At 41.3% G+C, this 21,963-nt stretch overlaps 1 protein-coding gene across 1 annotated transcript; it reads right to left on the bottom strand.

Annotated features, from left to right (window-relative positions):
• Positions 1–17,494: 17,494 nt before the first annotated feature.
• Positions 17,495–18,781, bottom strand: LOC131235009 (abscisic acid and environmental stress-inducible protein TAS14-like). The gene is made up of 3 exons (XM_058232075.1): positions 18,649–18,781; positions 18,476–18,612; positions 17,495–18,003 (listed from the first exon to the last, which is right to left on the bottom strand). Exons 1-3 carry the CDS (start codon positions 18,734–18,736, stop codon positions 17,662–17,664), a joined length of 567 nt encoding a protein of 188 aa, XP_058088058.1. The 5' UTR covers positions 18,737–18,781; the 3' UTR covers positions 17,495–17,661.
• Between the last annotated feature and the right edge of the window lie 3,182 nt (positions 18,782–21,963).

Here is a 21,963-nt window from a genome sequence, read left to right as displayed (position 1 = left end):
AAAATTGAAGCATATCGAAAGCTCAAGTGGACCACACCACAGGAATCAGTGGTATAATGGCATCGACTGTTGAAAGCTTTCTAATTATGGTACTGATGTTTATTTGTCATCCAACCTGTTAATAATGTGTTACAGACCGGATGAAAATTAAAAACAGAACAAATATCAGCTTCATCCAAAACTTCCGTGGCATCTAAGAAGTTTTCAAACAATGTCATACTTGTGAGCCGAGGGCTTGGGTTGGTCATTCATGTGTGGATTGGCATGGGTGTAAGATGCACAAACGTGTCATAGTCTACTTAACTCAAAGGTTTTGATTGAATCGCTGGTGTCCCCTGCATTGACGGATAGATTAGAGACCGGGATCCAATTACTCTCTAAACCACTGGTATACACTCCGTTAGAGTGATTTGTGAAAAGGTAGGGATTAGCCCTTCTAAATTAGTTCTTTTTGTCTTGTGACAATAGACATGAGTTTACTGATTTAATAACTTCTTATTTCACCGGTCTTTAGGATTGTATGCCCTTCAAATTAATAAGAATATATAGATAAATATATATGGCTAAACAATGGCAATTTTATTGATGTTTAAATGTATGGCCCATTGCAATTGGTAGAATAACAATCAATCAGAGAAATAAAAAAATTAAAATGAGAAAGAAAGATAAATACATGATACGTCTATGGAAATAGATGATTGAGGTGGGTGGTCAACGGAATGTGACTGGATTAGTATGATCAATCAAATTGTAACTTAATTGATCATGATCTTACAACTTAAGGTTGATGATATTGCAAGAGCCGTTCTGTAATAGCTATCTATAGTAGGACTAAGTTAGGCTAAGCCAAGGAAAGATTAATGAAAAATAAATAGATATGATTGGCATAGGGCCTTGAGCTCTTCTAGCTTATCGACGCAGTGAAACTCCTCTTTGGGTTTCCTTGTTGCTTTTAAATTCTTCGCACTCACATCACAGTTCTGAATATGGGAATATCCTTGATTGATATAGAACTGTCGTCTTGTATTGGAAAGAAATGACTCCAACTATATCAGGACTTGTTGGCTTCTCGGATCTTCTTCTCATAATTGATCCTCCGTGAAGATGTTCGTGACCCACTACAGATTAGGCATGGAATTACCAAAGTTTCTCTGATGAAGACAATTAGACCAAGATCAACGAACCTCAAGGGCTAGATCTAGACCGATCATGGCCAATCAACATCTTTGTTGATGGCCCACCTCGTCAACTTCGATATGTTAGACGGTACGGATCAAACTACCTTCCGCATTTGACCATCTGTAAGGTGACGGTTTGGAGTGTGGTGGGGTATGACACCCGACATCAATCTATTATCAAACCAAGTCATATCTAGTTCTCCCATTCTCTTTATTCTGATTGATGTATGGAATGGGGAACCTAATCTAGTTGATGTGTCTGTCTCTCTCAATCGGGGTTCAAACCAAGGTTGGATTAGAATGGAATTGGTCCAATCTCTTAATATTCAAAATCTTCTCGAGTGTTGCTGGCTCTCTTAACATCTTTGAGAATATCTCTTATTTTAGTAGGACGATAAGAGACAGCTTCACCGAGAATATCATAACCAAATACGTGATTAGATCCGTTCTCTTGACTGGACTTTTTGTAGTTGTGTCAAGTATGCTACCTCATTAATGGGCACGTTGATCATGCCACGTGGTATGCGACAATTCATCCCCCTAAAGGCATGTGTAAGGGTTTGTGTTATCGCATTAATGACTGAATGCGTAATATCGAAGGAAGATCAATCGAAGATCTCTTCGGGTGCGAGTACGACTTCCCTGTGTGCCAAACACGAAGTGTCACCACATGGCGATTTTCTATTAGACCACGTCAGGGCACCGAAAATGGGTGTAAACAATTCCCCAAGTCTCTTCGCATCATGAGATGAGATGAGACGTTTGATGTTTGAGTTTCAGCAACCGTTCAGACGTGCAATGCGTGGCTAGACGGGGTTTGTGTTTTGACTGTCATGTGAGTTATTGCGGGCGTCGAAATTCATCTGGCAGGATTGCCAACTTTTATTACGGATACCAATTGTGATGTTTCATTTCGTTTTTATACGATTATGTTTCCATCGCAATCATTCTTACTTTGTTCCTTAACCAATTTTATTCTCTTGCTTTTTCCCCAGTCTCCTTGCATCATGGCTTCTTATTGTAGGTAGTCTTAACCCGAATCAACAGATGTGGATGTTCTTGCCCCTAATTCACTAAAGCCTATTATCAAACACTTTATTGGTTTCGTTCTTCCAAACACCCTTACTCATTATGAGATCGGCTAGCCAGACCATGTTTTCACTCCTACCCAGGGAGGAGGATTTTTCTTTTCTTCTTCGCTTCTTTCCCCTGTACCTCCAAGAGACGCTCCTCCTGTAGGCATCTTCTTTGAACTAGTCTCACTAGAACCCAGGCACTTCTCTTCCTCAGTTATGGCCTTGCCCTTCTCCAGACTGGATTGCCTGGTTGAACCGCATTGACTCTGCCTTCTGGGATGACTAGAGAACCGTTGGGATCTTTAGTTGCATCTAGCTTTCTCGAATCGAGACGGTTGTGCAACTTGCCTTGCTAACAGCAACCATTTGTTTATGGGATTCTTCGACCAACTGCTTCCACTTCCCTCAGGGTTTTATGAGTCTCAAGCTTCTTGATGATTGTGCACTGACAGGTCTTCGTAACAGGGGCGAATACGTCGAACCATCAAGCTCATAGTTCTCCTCAATGGGCTAATGTTGTGCACTCCACCTACATATGAGAAGAGATGAACATGGTCCCGTGTCGCACCAGGAACATTGTGCTTTTCTGTTGATGTTGTTCTGCCATTTTGTTTTCAACATCTCATCCGGCCAAATGACCAAGGAGTATAGTGAGCTGGCTGAATCATTGACCACCAATCGCCATCTAGCCCTTGCTCCTTTTGTTCTCTCATTTATATCGGACCCTCCTTAGTCTTATGACCAATGATCTCCACCATTCTAAGGGATCTTTATGGCTTTTACAGCTTTGGCTCTATGAGTACTTCCCTCCACTCAGTTTTGCACTTCCTAGGGAAATTCCTCCTCCGTTACAATAACACTGCAAAATTCAACACCTCGATGACTCAAGTCCCAAATTCGAGGGTGTTAACCCAATAATGAGCAATTGTTCTAAAGCTAACTCTTATAACGCCCCGGTTTTCATTGCACAAGTATGGTGCTCTCATAATGGAAACTCAAATATCACATTTTGAAGTACCTCTTGTGGGTGTGCTTCCCACGGGTTCACATATATCAAGTTAGTGTCGCATAAAAATCAGAGTAGCTCTCAGGAATATGGCGGGTCTCTAAGATAGGTGAAGTAACCTTACGAGAGAATATGGGAGCTAATTCCATAATATACATGTCCAAAGAAATACCCTCAACAGGGGACTGTATAACTCACAAACGACACAAATGTAAAAGAATACAAAATACCAAAAGGAATGAGCTAGGAAACTACTGGTTGAGCTCGTATAACTCAACCATACTAACAATCTACTCCTCACCGACCAATTGCTCGTCGATCATGAACGGAACACCCTCGTAAAGGTCACTACCAAGGCCGAGGCCGTACACTCTACCCTTTTAAAAGCGGGGCATTCGTATGGCCGTGTACCGATCATTTCAGCAACGGCTACCTCGTAAAAGGTATCGTAATCCTCATCTGACCGCACAAGTACCATGTTTGCTACGACCACCTCCTAATGTGTGTTATGATTAAATGTGGCCTTGGATACGTTCATCCATTGTTGCTCCTCTTGGAGGATCCGCTCGTACTAGCGGCCCTAGTTGATAAGTCAAATAGTTACCAAAGTATGAGCCTTCGAACTTACTTGCAAAGATCAAAATCCATACCCTCTAGGGCCAACCGAGCCAACTCGACCTCGGGTAGGATTATCAGATAGTGGTTTATGAAAACCTTAAACTGGGCAATAAATTGCTTGGCTGACTCCTCCGACAACTATCTTAACTTGGAAAGGTCAACCATGGAAACTTCCGGCTCAGTACGATGCAACTACATATGAAACTACTCTTCCATCTTGGTCCAGGTTTGGACCGAGTTAGCTGGTAGGTTAAAAAGTCAGTCCTGTTAAAGAATTCATGGATAACATGAGCTTCATGAAGTTGAAGTAGGATGCTTCCTCGCATTGCTTGGTAAAATTGATGATGTGTTCGATGGTAGAGGTCTCACTATCTCTTGAGAATAAGGTAAGCTCGGGGAACCTGAAACCTTTGGGGAATTCATAATTTCGATTAACCCACTCTAGGTACAGATTTCTATAGGTCAGCCAAGGCAATCGTCAAACATTTGGTTGGGTACCATACTCCTAAATGATCCCTATGATATATTTCTGACGAGTGGTCGTTGCTGTCTTGGCAGGTTTCTCTGTCCTAGATATCTTGGCGACTGCTCAGGATTTGGTTCCTAAGCTGCATAGGTACAGTCGTTGGGAGAAGTGGGGTCGGATGTTGCTCCTTGGGCGCTTTTGCTCATTGATGGCCATCATAGATTAAATGTGTGGCCAGAGGGTGCCCCTCGAGTACTTTTATCCTGTGTTGTCCTTGGTAAAATAAAGGTGCGACCGGAAGTTAACCCCCAAGAGGTGTGACTGTGGATTGCCCCCAGGCGCCTGTGTCCTATGGTGTCCTTGGTAGGGGACCGAGAAGACCTAAGATTGCCCCATGGGGTGCTCAGCCCTCTGGAATCCGTCATGGCTGACTAATCCACCGAGGGATTGCCCCTCGAGGTGCTCAGCCACATGACTATATATTAATGATTGGGCAACTAGGTGTCCCCAAAGTTACTTGGTCCTGCTAAATATTAATTTTCCGAAGGATAATAACTTTGTTGATCGAGGTACTCTAGCTGATTATAGATAGTCTCGATCTTGTCGGATTTAGTAGCTAATCCGTGTCCACACCACGTAGGAGCTCTGTGTGGCCCACTATTATATATGGGTTTTATCCACACGGTCCTTCCATTTTTTCAGATCATTTTAGTATGAGCCAAAAAAATTAGACATGTCCAATGCTCAAGTGAACCGCGCCACAGGAAGTAACAGCGATAATGAAACTCACCGTTGAAACCTTCCTAATGGCTACTTTTTTATTTATTTGCCATCCAACCTGTTAATAATGTCATTTATAGCTGGATAAAGGGAAACACAAATATCATATTGATCCAAAACTTCTGCTGCTCATACGAAGTTCTTAACAGTGGGAGTCCAATCCCCACTGTGTGGTCCCACTTGAACCTTGCATCTGCCTCATTCTTGAGCTCATATCTTAAGATGATTGGGAAAAATGAATGGACCGCGTACAGAGCATTGCCTAGACGGATTGGGGCCAGGAGCAATCCCTTTATGTGAGAAACGAGGTTAGACGCACTTTGATTAATGATGCATCCAAAGGGAAGCGGATTAAGTCCTGCCCCTGCCCGTCTCTAGCCGGAAAAGGGCAGATCTGTTTGGGGCCCACCTTGATGCATCTGTTTATCCTGGCTGTTTATTCCTTTTGAGTTTTGTCCCATCTTTTTAAGGAATGAGCGAAAAAATGGGACGCAGATTAGCTACGGACAGCGTGAGTGGCTAGACTTGCTACTGAAGTGACGTCACCAAGTTTTGTGGCCTCAAAATGACGTATGTTTTGAATCCACACGGTCCATCCATTTTTAGAGATTAATTTGAGTCATGAGCCAAAAAATGAGACCGATCCAAAGCTGGAGTGGAGCCACCACAGAAAACAGTGGGGAGAGTGACGTGTCCACCGTTGAAACCTTTCTAAGGTCTACCATGATGTTTTTTTGAGATCCAACCTGTTCATAAGTTAACACATACATGAAATAAGGTAAAAAAACTAATATCAGCCTCTTCGAAAAACTTTTGTAGACATTAGAAGTTTTCAATGATAGACATCACTCTCCCTACTGTTTTCTGTGATGGGGTACACTCGAGCTTTGGATCTGACTATTTTTTAGCTCATGCACTAAAATGATCTCTCCAAATTGATGGACGGCCTGGATACAAAACATACTCCATGTTGGGCCCACGGAACTTGATGATGTCACTTAAATAACGAATCTCGGTGCTCAACCTCTCAGTAAAATTCATTTAATACAACCGCGAGATTACTGCTTTGTCATTTACTGCAATCCAAGTTTATTATTTGATGTAAACGATTGGATCTATCTCATATTCTGGCCTCATACCTTAAAATAATCTAAGAAAAGAGATAGACGGCTTGATACATCATGGTGGCCCCCACACAGATCTGCCCGTTCCTGGCTAAAGAGTCAAGGGAAACGGATTGGCTACTCCCCCAGCCACCGGCCAATGGCTGATGGTCGGTACTCTGTGGGCCCCACCATGATGTATGTGTTTCATCCATTCCGTCCATCTATTTTTCTAGATCATTTTATTGTATGAGACCAAATTAAGGTATATTCCAATCTCAAGTGGACCACATTACTAGAAACAATGTTGAATGAACTTGGACCATTAAAAACTTTCTGGAGGCTATAAAAGTTTTGAATCAAGCTGATATTTAGTTTTTCTCCTCATCTGGGTCCGTATGACATAATCAACAGATTAGATGTCAAATAAATAGTACAAAGGGTCTTAGGAGGATTTTAATGGTGGATATCCAATCACTATTGTTTTCCTGTAGTGTGGGCCAAGTGAGATTTATATCCTCTAATTTTTTGGGTAAAGCCATAAAATGATCAGTAAAAATGGACGAAACAAATACATCATTGTGGGGCCCACAGAGCACCGACCACCAGCCACGGGGCTGGTGGCAGGGGGAGTAGCCAATCCGTTTCCAGAGTCAAGGAGCAAGTGGAGTAGACGTTTAGGGCCCACATTAACCGATCAAATATCAAGATTAGTATCTTCCATTATTGAGAAAGCACTGACTTGTTACTCTTGCTAGCCGCCTCATCACGTGGAAAATCGTAGCTCTGCATGAAGTCGGACCCAATATGACAAGGACAAAAGTAAGTCGGTCCATCTTTTAGACGGCCTAAATATCTAAGTTGATTGCAGATGCTGGGCAAGTTCTCCTTAACCATGTATTGTTTTCATTAAGGGGTGGACCCACCTCAGGAATGAAAGGACCTATTCTTGGACACCTCATCTGCATGGTAGAAGCCACGTTCCCACGCCTAAAAAGGTGCACGTGGAGAGATTTAGTGTTGGCCATGTAAACCACATATTACCATCAAAGACTAAAGACGGTTTGATAGGAACACGATAAACTGTGCCAACAACCAAAAATAGGGGTGTATATCGAGTCAGAACCAAACCGAGCTAGCCGCTGCTCCACTAGCCTCGGCCACTAGCTGACCTTAGCTTAAACTCAACTTGGCTCGGCTCGGTCTTTGAGCCTGACTAGCCAGCTCGGCTCGGTTCGGTCAACTGCTCAGGCCAGCTCGAGCCAATTTTAAGCCAAGATCGAGCTGAATTTGCTTTTGAGGTATTTCTATAAATACCTAGACTTCACCTTCAAAACTCATCTGTATATGAAACAGAAGCAATGGTTTTACAGGTATTTTATCAAACACCTTCTAAACAACATAAAAATAAAGAAAAACCAAGAAAAAAAAAGATATTTGTTACATGTACGTAACTTCCTTGCCACCAACCACATGAGTCATTTTATCAAACACTTGGTGAGCAACATCAATGGCAAAGTAACCGAGTCACCAAAATGGTTCAACCCGAGTTCAATTCGAGCTGGATTCGATACGAGTCAAGTCGAGCTGGGGCCGGCTCGAGCTCATTTTCAAGCTCAACTCAGCTCGAACTCAGCTTTGAACCAAGTCGAACCGAGCTTTTTCGAGTCGAGTCAAGCGAGCTAACCGAGCTAGCTTAGTTTGTGTACACCCCTACCCAAAAATAACTGTAATTGAATAATCACAGCCATACACACCAAGGGCATGTGAAGTGGCTATAAATATTAGAAATGATTTTACTATTCATTAAAAAAATAAAAAAGAAAATTAGAAGAGTAATACCCGAGATGAAGAAGTAGATTAGAAAATTTTATCAAATAGATTAGAATGTAACAAACTCTAAAAAAAATATGAAATTAGAAAAGTCAAAAAATAAAATCCCAAGTTAGATCCACACCGCCAGTCCATTTTTCCATTCAATTTAAGGCATTAGACAAAAAAAGATGCAAATCCAAAGCTCCAATGAACCACACTGCTGAAAGCAATGGGGCTTGAATGACTACTATTGAAACCTTCTTATGGCAACCACGACGTTTATTTGTCATTTAACCTAATCATTAGGTCACACGGATATGAATGAAAGGAAAATACAAATATCAATTTAATGGGAGACTCCTATGTCCCCAAAAAGTTTTCAATAATAAACCATCTAATTCCCACCGTTTCCGGTAGTGTGGTCTACTTTTAACTTTAGATCTAGCTTGTTTTGAGACACCAATTTAGCTTGTTTTGGGGCAAGTGCCTTAAATTGACATGGCAAAATAGATAGGCAATGTGTATCTAACACATGAAGCAGGTTATAGATATTCAACCAAGTCAAGAACATTTGGTTGTTGTGCAGTTGTGCCTGCTGTTCACTAGGCATTCAACTTCGGAGAGAGAAGAAAACTTACGAGTTTTTACGTGTGGAATTTCAGTAGTCCCCACCATGATGTATGCATTAGATTCTCATTGTCCATCCATTTTATGAGATCATTTTAGGACATCATCTCAAAAAACTAAGATCTAAAGTTCAAAATAAAGTAGATCTAAAGCTTAAGTGGACCACACCATATATAGAAACAGTGGAAATATCACATGTACCTTAAAAACTTTTTAGAACCACAGAAGACTCGAGTCAAGTTTATATTTGTGTTTTCCCTTCGTTAAGTTAGTGTGGCATAATGGACATGTTAGATGGCAAATAAATGTCATAGTGAGTCATGGAAAGGTTTCAAACAATAGTCATTCCATTCCCAATGCTTCCTTCATATTTTGGATCTGCCTAATTTTGGGCTAATGTCTCAACTGATCTGTGAAAGAAAAAAAAAAAAAAAACAAAGAAGAAGAAGAAGAAGGGTGTAAATCTAACAAAAACATGGTGGTGGGTCCAGAGACAATCGGTGTATGAAAGAGAAAGTAGTATATTTCCTTGTCCTATTAGAAATAAGCATGTATTTTTGTAAAATATTTTTGTTTTCTCGGTTGATGTCAGCTGATGTTATTATCACTGACTTGGACCAATGTGAAAATTGGTGTATGAAAGAGAATTCCCTGTGCATTCCGTACTCTTTTTCTTTTTTTATTTGGGTAGTAAATAAAAAATTTCTGATTTCTTTCTACGTGATTGGTCCACGCCGATAATGACGTTATAAGTACTGTTGCATTAAATGCAGTGTAGGATGATGTGCCCAATAAAGCAGTGAAAAACAGGAATTTACTGGCAGCTGGAGACGTAAACGGATTGGCTAGTTTCTCTGCCACCAGCCCATGGCTGGTGGTCGGTGCTATGTGGGCCCACCATGATATATATGTTCCATTAATGCCATCATCGTGATATTAAAAAAAAAAAGAAAAAAAAGATGAGGTATATCCCAATCCCAAGTATACTACATTTTAGGAAACGGTGTCGAATAAACGTCTAACCATTAAAAACTTTTTGAGGCAATAAAAGTATTAGATCAAGTGATCAGTGGAGGCAATAAAAGTATTGGATCAAGCGATCAGTGGTTTTTCCCTTCATTCCAGTATTTATGATCTAACTAATAGATTAGATGTCAAATAAACAGTACAATGGGCATTAGTATAATTTAAAAGATGGATATCTAATCATTATTGTTTTCCTATGTTGTGGTTCACCTGAGATTTATATCTCTCTCCTATTTGAGATAAAACTCTAAAATGATCTTTAAAAATAGATAAACAAAATAGATGAAATACATACATCATGGTGGGGCCCACACAACAACGACCACCTGGCCCCACGATGATGTATGTGTTTCATCAATGCCATCCATTTATTTTTTTAGGTCATTTTATGGTATTATACGAAAAAATTAGGTATATCCCGATCAAAGTAGATCACATTATTGGAACAGTATTGAATGAACATCGAACATTAAAAACTTTTTAGAGCCCATAAAAGTATTGGATCAAGCTTTTCATTGTTTTTTACCTTCATCAGGGTATTTATGACTAATCAACAAATTGGATGTCAAATACATACATCATGGTGGGGCCCACGGATCACCGACCATGCCACGGGGCTGGTGTCAGGGAGTAGCCAATCCGTTCCCGGAGCAGCGACCTGGATTTTCTTTTTTTTTTAATTTTTTTATCTATCCTATCACTGACTGTGACTTCGACGAATGAGAAGTGCCCGCACGGAACCTAGACCAATGAAAAGGAAGCGGATTGGCTGGTGTACCACACACCAGCTATCTAGCTGCTGTAGGTACGTATCGTGCGAAGACGAGCACCGACCACGAACAGTTGAAAGTAGATCAAGGTTACATGGCTCCCACAGTGATGTATTTATTATATCTACACTGTTCATATATTTTTAAAGATCATTCTAGAACATTACTCAAAAAATTAATAATATCCAAAGATCATTTGAACCACACCACAAATAGTAGAGGAGATATTGATTTTCACCGTTAAAAAATTTTTACTCCAAAGGGGAAAGGGATGGCTACTTCCATGCCACCAGCTAATGGCTAGAGGTCGGTTCTATGTGGGCCCTGCCATTATGTATGTGTTTCATCCATGCTATCCACCCATTCTTCTGTATCAATTTATGATATGAACCCAAAAATGATGTTGGTTCATATCTTAAGTGGACCGCACATTATTGATTGAACGTCCATCATTAAAAACTTAATGGGGCCACAAAAGTTTTGGATTAAGTTGATATATGACTTAATCCAATTCAGTATGACTTAATTAATAGGTTAGATGTCAAATAACAATTACAGTGGGCCCCAGGAGGCTTTTAACGGTGGACATTCACTCACTACTTTTTTGCCATGGTATGGTCCACCTGAGATTTAGATCTATCTCATTTTTTGAAATCAAGACCTAAAGTTACCTTTAAAAATGGATAGACGACGTAGATTAAAAAAACATACATCGTGGTGAGGTCCACGTAGCACGTAGCACTGACCACTAGCCACCGCGTCCCTCCAACAGAAGGCACTCTTTCCCTTCCCTTCACGGAGACGGGTTGGATGCTACCCCTGCCACTAGCCCGGTGGCTGATAGTCGGTGCTCTGTGGGGCTCACCATAGTGTATGTGTTTCATCCATTCCATTAATCCTTTTACATTTTAGGGTTGATACCAACAATAAGAGGGATATAAATCTAAGGTAGACCACACCACAGGAAAACAATAATGATTGGATATCCACCATTAAAATCCTCCTAAGGCCCACTGTGCTGTTTATTTTACATCTAATCTGTTAATTAGGTCATACATACCTATATGAAGGGAAAAAACAAAGATCAGCTTGATCCAAAACTCTTATGGGCCCCAAAATGTTTTTAATGGTTTATGTTCATTCAACATTGTTTCCTGTAATATGGTCCACGTTATATTGGGACATACCTCATTTTTTGTCTCATACACTAAAATAATCTAGAAAAATAGATGAATGGCATGGATGAAACACGTACATCATGGTGGGGCCTACAGTAGACCGACCATCAGCAATTGGCTGGTGGCTGGGGGAGTAGCCAATACGTTTCCTCCCTTCACCGATGGCATCAGAGGGATTTTACAATGATCTTCGTATCGCAGTGCCGTGACGTGGAAGCTTCCCAGCGGTTATACTTGATGGTGCCTGGTCGGGTGTTAAATATCCCTCCCTTTTCCTCTGAAAACGGGGGCTCACGACGCAGACTAACATCCACGTCCATCCAAACAGCTTGGATATAGGGTTAAGAGATTTTACAATACTATCCATCCTGATTCACTTAAATTCCACCGCCCACACAAGCCGTTGGTGGCCCACTTTCTCAAGTTTTTATACATCCGTGCAGTCCATCCGTTTCCCATACCATTTTAGAACGTGATCTCAAGACTTTTAAGTAGATCCAAATCTCATATGTTGGAAACAATGGTGTTGAATGACCATTAGAAGATTTTGGGCCACACAAGTTTTAGATCAAGTTGATTTTTATATTTTCCCTTCGTCCAGGTTTGGTTGACCTTAACTAGAGGTTAGATGGCGTTAAACATTAAATACATCAAATATGTGCCGAAACAGGGGCATTCGGCTGGTTAATGGTCTGGTCGACTGATTAAAGAATATTGAATTAAATTGATTTTTTGGTAAAATTCTCTGGATAATTTTTTGTGTTTTCAACATGTCAGCGTGTTGCTCAGTTTGGGCAAATTATTTATATTCATATTATTTGCTTAAATAAAATGGTGTAAACAGGATTAAGGTTAATGCAAGTTTAGAAAGGGTTTTGTTGGAGAGAGGAAAAGCTTGGGCCTTTTCTTGGGACTTTGATCAGTAAGATTCTATCTCTTGTAACTTGGTTCTTTATAGTTTATTCTCACTTTATATCATGTCTTTTTCTCGTAAAGTTATATTTATTTAATTTGACGATGGCGGAGGGGGTTGACATTGAAGCCCACATTAGTAACTTTAATAGGTTTGTTTGTAAATTGTTGGATATGGATAAGACAATGAAAGATGAAAATTAAGCATGTATTCTTTTGAATTCTCTTCTAGAATCGTATGAGTCGTTCAAAGCCTCTTTACACACCGGTAGGACAACCATTAGCGTTGAGACCATTATCTCAGCACTTCAGTCGAAAACGATGAGGAAAAAAAAAAGCGGTGACATAGGTGCTTTTACATATGCACTGGTTATGAGGGAGAGAAATTCTGAGTGGGATAGTGGATTTTCGTGATCAAATCCAAATCTAAGGGCAGGGCAAAGGCAAATTGAAGTGCTAAATTGTGGCATGTCAGGGCACATGAAGAAGGATTTTCAGAATCTTAAGTCGATGGAGGAGAAATCGGAGGGTTCTTCCAGAGAGGCCAACACTGTGGAATCCAGTGAGGAGTTGAGGTGGGCACCGGACAGCTCAATCCGACTAACTTGACTTGTCTGACTCGTTCCGATCTGACTCAACCCGAGCCAAATAGGTGAGTTGGTCCAAACTGAGTAGGCTTCGTCCAATCCAAACTCAAGCTGAGTCGAGTTCAAGTTACCTAATAACTCGACCCGACTTGACCCAAAACTCAATCCGGTTAAACCCGACTCGATCTGAAACCCGACTCTCAAACCCTACCCGCCGCACCCTACCCCAACCCAATCCCAAAATCTCTATCTCCCTTCCTTATCCTCATCATCTTACAAGCTCGACCTCTCTCTTTTCTTCCCTCATCCTCCTCATCTTCCAAGCCCGACAACCACCCACCACCATCACCCTCCTCCTCCTCCTCCTCCTCCTCCTCTCTCTCGGTCTCTTACGCCCTCATCTCTTAATCTGACTCGTTGCCAACTTGACTCAACTCAGTACTTCTGACCGGATTGGACTCAGTCCGGATCAGTCTAAGCTAGACCGAACTCGGATCAAGTCAAGCATGATGGACTCGGTATCGAGTTCAGGTCAGGCCTATTTCAAAACCGGATTGAGTTGAGTCAGCCCTAACTCGATCCGACTCGACTCGATGCCCAACTCTAGTGAGGAGGCGGGTGGTGATGACATGTTGACCGCATTAAAATCCGAGTACTTGTACAAGAATAAAAAGTGTGAGCTGGTGGAGCTACCCATTGGCCGTAAAGCGATCGGGTGGAAGTGGATCTTTAGTAAGAAACATGATATGTAAAATACAAGGCTGATAACGAAGAAATATGCTCAGAGAGAATGTGTCAACTTCATTGAGATCTTCCCTCCTGTACTAAAGCAAGTATATATCATATTCGTATTGGCGCTGGTTGCCCAATAGAATCTCGAGCTGGAACAAATGGATGTGAAGACTGCTTTCATACATGGAGAATTGGAAGAACAGATTTATATGAAGCAATCATAAGTATTCGAAATACAAGGGGCAGAGAGCAAGGTTTGCATGTTGAAGAGCTCATTATACGACCTGAAATAGTCACTTAAACAGTATTATAAGAAATTTGATTCTTTCATGATGAGTCTAAGGTTTACCAAGATTGAGTATGATCATTGTGTCTATTATAAGACACTAAGTGATTGAAAGTTTGTTATCTTGGTATTGTATGTTGATTACATGCTTATCGACAATCATAGCATGTCTGAGATTAACATACTGATGGCTCATCTATCAGGGACATTTGAGATAAAAGATCTGGAGGTTACAAAGAGAGTTCTCGGCATCGAAATACACAGAGATAGGAAGAGAAATAGGCTATAGCTATCTCAAGCAGAATCCCTTAAAAAGGTATTGGTGAGGTATGGGATGGACAAGGTAGAGACGGTCAACATTCTTAATGCGACTCATTTTAGGATTTCTTCTGAACAGTGTCCTAAAACAGATGGAAAAAAAAATAAGTTACTCGTGTGTCATATTCAAGCGCGATTCGAGGTTTGATGTATGTCACGGTCTGTACGATACCACATATTTCACATGTGATAGATGTTGTTAGTAGATACATGTCTATCCCTGGCAAGCAAAACTGAAAGGCAGTGAAATGAATACTTCGATATATTCGGGGTACACAGGATTATTTCTTAACATTAAAAAAAATCGGGGAACAAGTTAGTAGGCTATTTGGATTTAGATTATACAAGCAATATAGATAATAGAATGTCAACTTCCGGTTAATTGTTTCTATTAGTGGGTGGAACGATCAATTAGATGTCGATGCTTTAATCTGTGGTAGCTCTTTTACAACCAAAACTGAGTATATGGTAGTGACGGAAGCATTCAAGGAACTGATTTAGTTTAAAGGATGATACATCAATTGGGGCTTTCGCAGGAAACTGTGCTGGTTAATTGTGACAGTGAAAACGCGATCAATTTGGCAAAGAACTCGGTTTACCATTCTAGAACTAAACATATTTATTTGCATCATCATTTTATCTGACAAGTGCTAGAGGAATGCGGAATGACCCTCGAGAAGATACATACAAGCGTGAATCCAACTGACATGCTTATGATAATAGTTCCTATAAAGAAGTTTAAGTTTTGTGCACATTCTTTGAATCTGGCAAATATCAAGTGAAGACTGAATTATAATGCAAACAAAGTAAAGATGAATCAAGCATGGATATTGCAGCATGAGATTAGAGTTATGATGGAGATTGTTGAAAATCAGATGACTCAAATCTGTACTGAAACAGGAGCGTTCAACTAGTCGACTGTCTGGTCAACTGATCGAAGAATATCAAATTAAATCGATTTTTTGGAAAAATCCCCTAGACAATTTCTAGTGTTTTCGACAGGTCAAAAACTTTGGTTGACAGATCAACTCGACCATTCGAAGGATTTAGACCAACCAATCGAAGTATTTAGACTGGTCGATGTGTTACATAGTTTACACATTTTTTACAAATTATCTTAAAAATGGAATTAAGGTTAATGCAAATCGTGTCAAAGGGTTCAAGAGGGCAAGGCTTTCTCTTATAATTAACTTAATTTTTCATAGTGCATTTTCACGTTGTTCGTTGAATTCGTTTGTGTGATTGTGATTACTTTATTCGATTCTGAATTTCTTTATGTAATTGTGATTACTTTATTCAATTTTGAATTTATTTGTGCATTATTGCGATTGTGAATTTTATTTTTTATTTTTTTTTACACACACACACACACTCACGATGGTGGAAGTTCACCACCTATGGGTAATTGAACCCTTGCCCAGGAGTTGAAACTCCTGGGAGTCTACCACCCGGGCAAGAGTAAAGACCCTATTGCGATTGTGATTACTTTGTACGAGTCTCTTCATTTATACAATTGTAATTACTTTGTTTATGTGATCGTAATTATTGTGATTGTGATTACTTTATGTGATTCTATCATCGGTGATTATAATTACTGCAATTGTGATTACTTTTTTTGATTCTATCTTGACTTATGGATTGTGTTTGATTTTGTCATGTGCTCCTGCAAATCCCAATATGGAAAAGAAACGCTACATTGGGCATTGCTGGCTAATATAGAAAAGAAACAATACGTTGGGCAAAGTCTTTTAACGGTGGGGCGTTTAGTCACGCTATTAATGTTTCCTCTGTTGTGGTCTACCTGAGATTTGGATCTGCTTAACTTTTGGGAGCGCATCCTTAGAACTTGGACGGCCAGGATATATACAACCCATCATTAAGGTGGCCCCACCGTAAGGGTAAAACCCACTAATTACCTGACGGGTAACATCTAATCCGCTCTCGGTGTAGACACGGAAATTATCCCTGATTTGTCATCACTTTAATTTCATGGCTATCCCTTTTCCAGGGAATTGATGGGAAGGTTTAGATTGCATAACAGTAATGATTCATAGAATCATAAGCGATCCATGATGATAGGTCAACAAATGACGGATCAGATTGTTGATTTGACCTATTCTAAGTTAAGCCATTGATCAAGTTGTTATTTTTGCCAGATCTGTGTGACGTTTGCATGGAAGTCCATGTGTGTGTGTATATATATTACATACACGTGTGGGAAATGGTTCTATGCGGTCGACTTCATGGGAACTTCCCATGAGGTCGAGCTGTGTGGGTATGAAGTTGAGCTGTGCGTGCTCCACTATGATGTATGTCGATCAACAACACCGTACATTTGATGATGGGTCCTTTTAAAATATGGAATATCCCAAAAATCATCCGTATAAGGAAATCAGGTGGGCCTTGCAATCTGAAATCATGTGAAGACGTGCCTGAAACATATAAAAGAACTTGGTGGGGCCCACTTGAAATTTGGATGCATCTAAAACTTAGTTTGACCCCTCATCCAAGCGGGACACACATAATAGATGGTCTGGATTTGCTAACCACATCTCCGTGGGCCCAACAAATGATTATGAATATTTTAATGGAGGGAAACCCCTCTCAACTTTTGTATGCGGTGTGGCCCACACAAGTCACGGATTGACCTAACGAACAGCTTAGATCAATGGATTGGATTAGAAGTGGGGTCCATACATCAACGATGCAGACCTTGGGTTTTGTTTTTTTAAGAAATAAGGTCCGCACACCATGTGTTAGTTGGCTGGATCATGTTAGGGTCTTATGCCCAAAATCCACTCCGTTCATCAGGTGTACAGATCATGTCAGGGTCTTATGCCTAAAATCAGGCAGATCAAAAACTCAAAAAGTGGGCCACACCACTAGAAACAGTGGGATAGGGGACGCCCACAGTCAGAAGGTTACCTTTCTGGGGCCCACCCAGCTGTTTATAGCCCATCTAACCCGTTCACACGGTGGGAAAACACATAAATCACCAATAACCAGAACTGCCAAGTTATATCACACAATAAAAAGTTTACTTACCACATAATAAGATAGAAGGAAACACGCGCGGCTTATTACAAACAAGAAACAACGTAAACACTCCATGCGTATTTTAGCAATATAAGACACATAGATATCTAGGTCCACACGGATTGACGTATATAGCAAGCACAGGTTCTACTGGTGCAGCTTCTCCTTGATCTTCTCCATCATACCCTTCTTCTCTGGCTCGCGGCCCACCTGTACACCCTCAGACCCTGGATGACTGACATCTGTCGTCTTGTGTCCACCGAATATACCCTTCTTCTCTTGCTCGTGGCCCACCTGTACACCCTCATACCCTGGATGACTGACATCCGTCGCCTTGTGCCCACCAAATATACCCTTCTTCTCTTGCTCGTGGCCCACCTGTACACCCTCATACCCTGGATGACTGACATTTGTCGCCTTGCGCCCACCTGTCAGCTTCTCCTTCAAACCCTTCTTCTTCCTACGCCCACCTTGTTCATCATCCTCCGACTACAAAATACACAGACAAATCAAAGTTCTAAAAACAATGAAATCCATCAAACGGTGTAGATTTGCTACTGCTCAGTTTATCTTGTGTTCATTATAATGTAAGATTTTTGTGATGTGTGGGCCTACATAAATCCCGTTGCTCCAGAAAACCAGGTCTGGACCACGATGAATGGACTAGATGAGCCGATTGACGGTTGTGATTGTAATTCCATGTTACAGGCTTTGGTGGACCTCATATCACCCTATAATTCTATTTTAAAAGGCTTTTAGTGAGATGTCCGCCAAAGCCTGTACGATGGACAGCTCATCCGGTCCGCTCATCACCATCCGACGTATCAATCGATCATCATCGCAAGATACGGTGCACAAAAGCCATAATCACAACCGTTGATTGGCTCATCTAGTCCACAACACGATCCACCCACTAAGTGAAATCACCAGAACACGCTTAAGAAACATCAAATATACTTACGGAAGAGCTGGAGCTGCCTGAACGCTGGAGCTGGCCTTGTTCGCCACCAACACCTGTGGTGCGAGTTTGGTGAATCGGGTTTGTCCCATATTCACCTATGGTGCCAGTTTGGTGAACCGGGTTTGTCCCATATTCACCTTCAGTTTGGTGAACTGGGTTTGTACCGTATTCACCTATGGTGCCACTTTGGTTAACCGGGTTTGTCCCAGGTCGACCGACATGCTGAACCGGGTTTCCATACTCATCACGCCTCTCTGCCATTTTTAACTGTATCCAACGGTTGAAAATCAACTTCGAGGAATATTTGAGAGCAGATGAAGAAACCGTAAATGGGGTTGGGGTTTAAATAGGTGGAGAGGTGGGGGTAAGGGTAGGCACAGGCTGTACACGTGTCAACAGGAGAAAGCGACGTAGATTGGTGCCACGTTACGGGGGACGCGGATTTCCTGCGAAAGCATTTCGCAGGAAGTTCCTGCGCAAGGATGCTGGGTGGGGCCACCACCATTGTTTTTGGGAAATATACTCCGTTCATCCGTTTTGCAAGATAATTTTAAGACAATCTACAAAAAACGAGGTGGATCCGAGACTCAAGTGGGCCACACGAGATTAAACATTAGGGATTCAGTTAGAACTGTTGAAACATTCTCATGACCATAAAAGCTTTCTTTCAAGCTAAATTTTTTGTATTTTCACTTCATCTCTGTGTTAATAACCTTATAAACGGTTTGGATGGCATATAAACATCAAGATGGAGCCCAAAAAGGTTTCAACGGTAGGTATTTATTTCCCCAATTTTCCCTCTCGTGTGGCCCACTTTAGTTTTGGATCCACCTCGTTTTTGGTCGATTTTCCTAAAACGAGCTCACCAAACGGATGAACGGAATACATTTCCCAAAAACATAGTGGTGGGCCCCACACAGCATCCTTGCGCAGGAACTTCCTGCGAAAGGCTTTCGCAGGAAATCCGCGTCCCGTTACGGGCACACATGTGGCACGTTTGACGTCACCTTAGGCAGTGGGATATCTTGGATAGGACGCCCGTCTCCAGCCACGAACGGGCGGTTCTGTGGGCGAGCCCGCTTTGATGTATCGGTTTATCCACGCCGTCCATATCTACTCTCAGATCATTTTAAAGTCTTTGAACAAAAATGAGACAGATCCAACGCTCAAGTGGACCACACCAAATAATAAGCTTCGTTGTATTAAATGCCATTGCATTATATTTTTAAAACATCTGATATTTTCTTTTTACCCTCCACGTCATCCAAAAGGCTAACTGGGCCTTATCTCCCATTGAAACAGGGCCCATTATATGGACGGTTCGATTTAGTTAATGTGTGGGCCACATGACAATCTTTGTGTCGGTAGGGAGAATCATTATGTCGGTTCCGCTTCATTGTATTTAGATATGCATGATCGTCAGTCGCCGCGTGTATCACGACACGACAAGACGAAGTAGAGACGTTTGTGCAGAGGCACGGGCGCGTGTTAGGGTTACGAGTCCCTGCTGAGGATTAGGATAACAGGAAATCCCTGCTGACCGGATAACAGAGGATCCCGACTCGTAGGCGGATTGGCTACTCCCCCTGACACCGACCCCGTGGCTGATGGTCGGTGCTCTGTGGGCCCACCATGATGTATTTGTTTCATCCATTCTGTTCATCCATTTTTAAGTACTATTTTAGGGATTAATACAAAAAATTATAGGAATATAAGTCTTATATGGACCACACCACAGGAAAACAAGAGTTATTGGATATCCACCATTAAAATCCTCCTAAGGCTCACTGTACTGATTTTTTGACATCCAATCTGTTGATTGAGTCATAAAGAAATAAATATCGGCTTGATCCAAAGCTTTTATGGCCCCCAAAACGTTTTTAATGGTCAACGTTCATTCAACACTGTTTCCTGTAATGTGGTCCACTTTAGATTTCGATATACCTCATTTCTTCTCTCATAACATAAAATGATCTATAAAAATAGATGGACGGCATGCATGAAACACATACAGCATGGTGGGGCCCACAGAACATCGACCACGAGCCATTGGCTGGTGGTGGCAGGGGGAGTAGACAATCCGTTTCCGTTTGTGAGCGTGTAAGGTGGGATTGAAATGTCAGCACGTGCTGAGGTACTTGCATGTGTGTGTGAGGTACGGGAAAGAGTAGAAAATGCTAAACATACCGGGGATTCGGAGGCTGGCACAGTGCGACCTCATCGTTAGGGCCTTCGGGTAGGATGCTAGTGGGGTATGGCAGTATCCGTGTTGGACCCGCTTACAAATTGGGTAATCAGGTTAAAAGTGTACAAGTTCTACTCCTAAATATGATTTTCTCTGATTAGGTAATTACACATTCACTGCCAAACCCTCTTTAGGACCTATTTGTTTCTCGAGAATTGTCGATGAGCAGTCGAAAAATCGCCGTTGTTACTCTCTTTGATCATTAGGTAGGGAAGCAATTTTTATTTGTTTTTAAATTTTTGTACATGCACCTGTCACACACCCACGCATGTTGTAGTGGTGGGATTTCACCACCAATGGGTTCCAAACCCAAGACCTCGTGTTGAAACTCTTCAGAGCCTATCACTTGGGCAAGGATTGGAACCCCCATTTGGAAGGGAAGCATAATGATTAGTGATAATTAAACATTAAAATTGTCACACCCTAAATTCGAAAACCGGGCTCACAAAATTTTCGATCACTGAATCCGCCACCAACTGCCTCCATAATACTTCATTTTCGGCTCCCTGCACCCATATACTAGGTTCCGATCCTGGGATCCTATAAGGATGATTTTTCAACATGAATTTATTCCATTACAAGTATAATCATAAGCATAACTCACGAACAATAACCAAGACACCATTATAAAATCCGCTATAATAAAAAATTTTAAGGTACAATGCGCATAAAGGAAAATACAATGATAATAGTAACGGTAACTCCTGAAACCCGATTGCACGCTCCTGCTCTTACTAAGCTACAGCTGCGACCTGGCATGACCTACACGCATCAATCGTACATAAGCTTATATAAAGCTTAGAGGGTGGTGAGAGTGTGTGCGCAATATAAGCATGCTCAGAATGCAATATCAAAGTAATGCGGAATATACTGGTAAGTCCATGAATGTTATCAACCGTACCAAGGCTATACGATGCAAGACATGAATGTTATCGGTCACATCAAGGCCATGCGATGTAAGGCATGAATACTATCGGCCACATCAAGGCCATGCGATGCAAGCAATGAATGATGTCCGCCATACCAAAGCCATGCAATGCGAGATGCAACTCAAGCATACCAGTCCTCATCCAAATCCACATATCAGTCCAACTCATCACTAAATCGTCAAATATGTACAGTTTTCACTCTGGATAATCATTGGGGTTTAGTACACTCCAAATGACACTACCCCTTCCTTAGGCGCACAGTCCAGGTGAGCATAAGAAACCTCATTATTCGCCTAGCCAATAGTCTTCCAATA

Source organism: Magnolia sinica, chromosome 19 (assembly GCF_029962835.1).
Source record: "Magnolia sinica isolate HGM2019 chromosome 19, MsV1, whole genome shotgun sequence".
Classification (NCBI taxonomy): Eukaryota; Viridiplantae; Streptophyta; class Magnoliopsida; order Magnoliales; family Magnoliaceae; genus Magnolia; species Magnolia sinica.
Note: the sequence above shows the minus strand (reverse complement) of the source record. Positions and strands in the feature narration are given on the sequence as shown.

Coding starts and splice junctions, on each gene's coding strand:
- LOC131235009 (XM_058232075.1), bottom strand. CDS start 18,736: ATGGCAGAGAGGCGTGATGAGTATGGAAACCCGGTTCAGCATGTCGGT. Junction 18,613..18,648: donor TAACCAAAGTGGCACCATAG/GTGAATACGGTA, acceptor ACCAAACTGAAG/GTGAATATGGGACAAACCCG. Junction 18,004..18,475: donor CAGGCAGCTCCAGCTCTTCC/GTAAGTATATTT, acceptor TGTATTTTGTAG/TCGGAGGATGATGAACAAGG.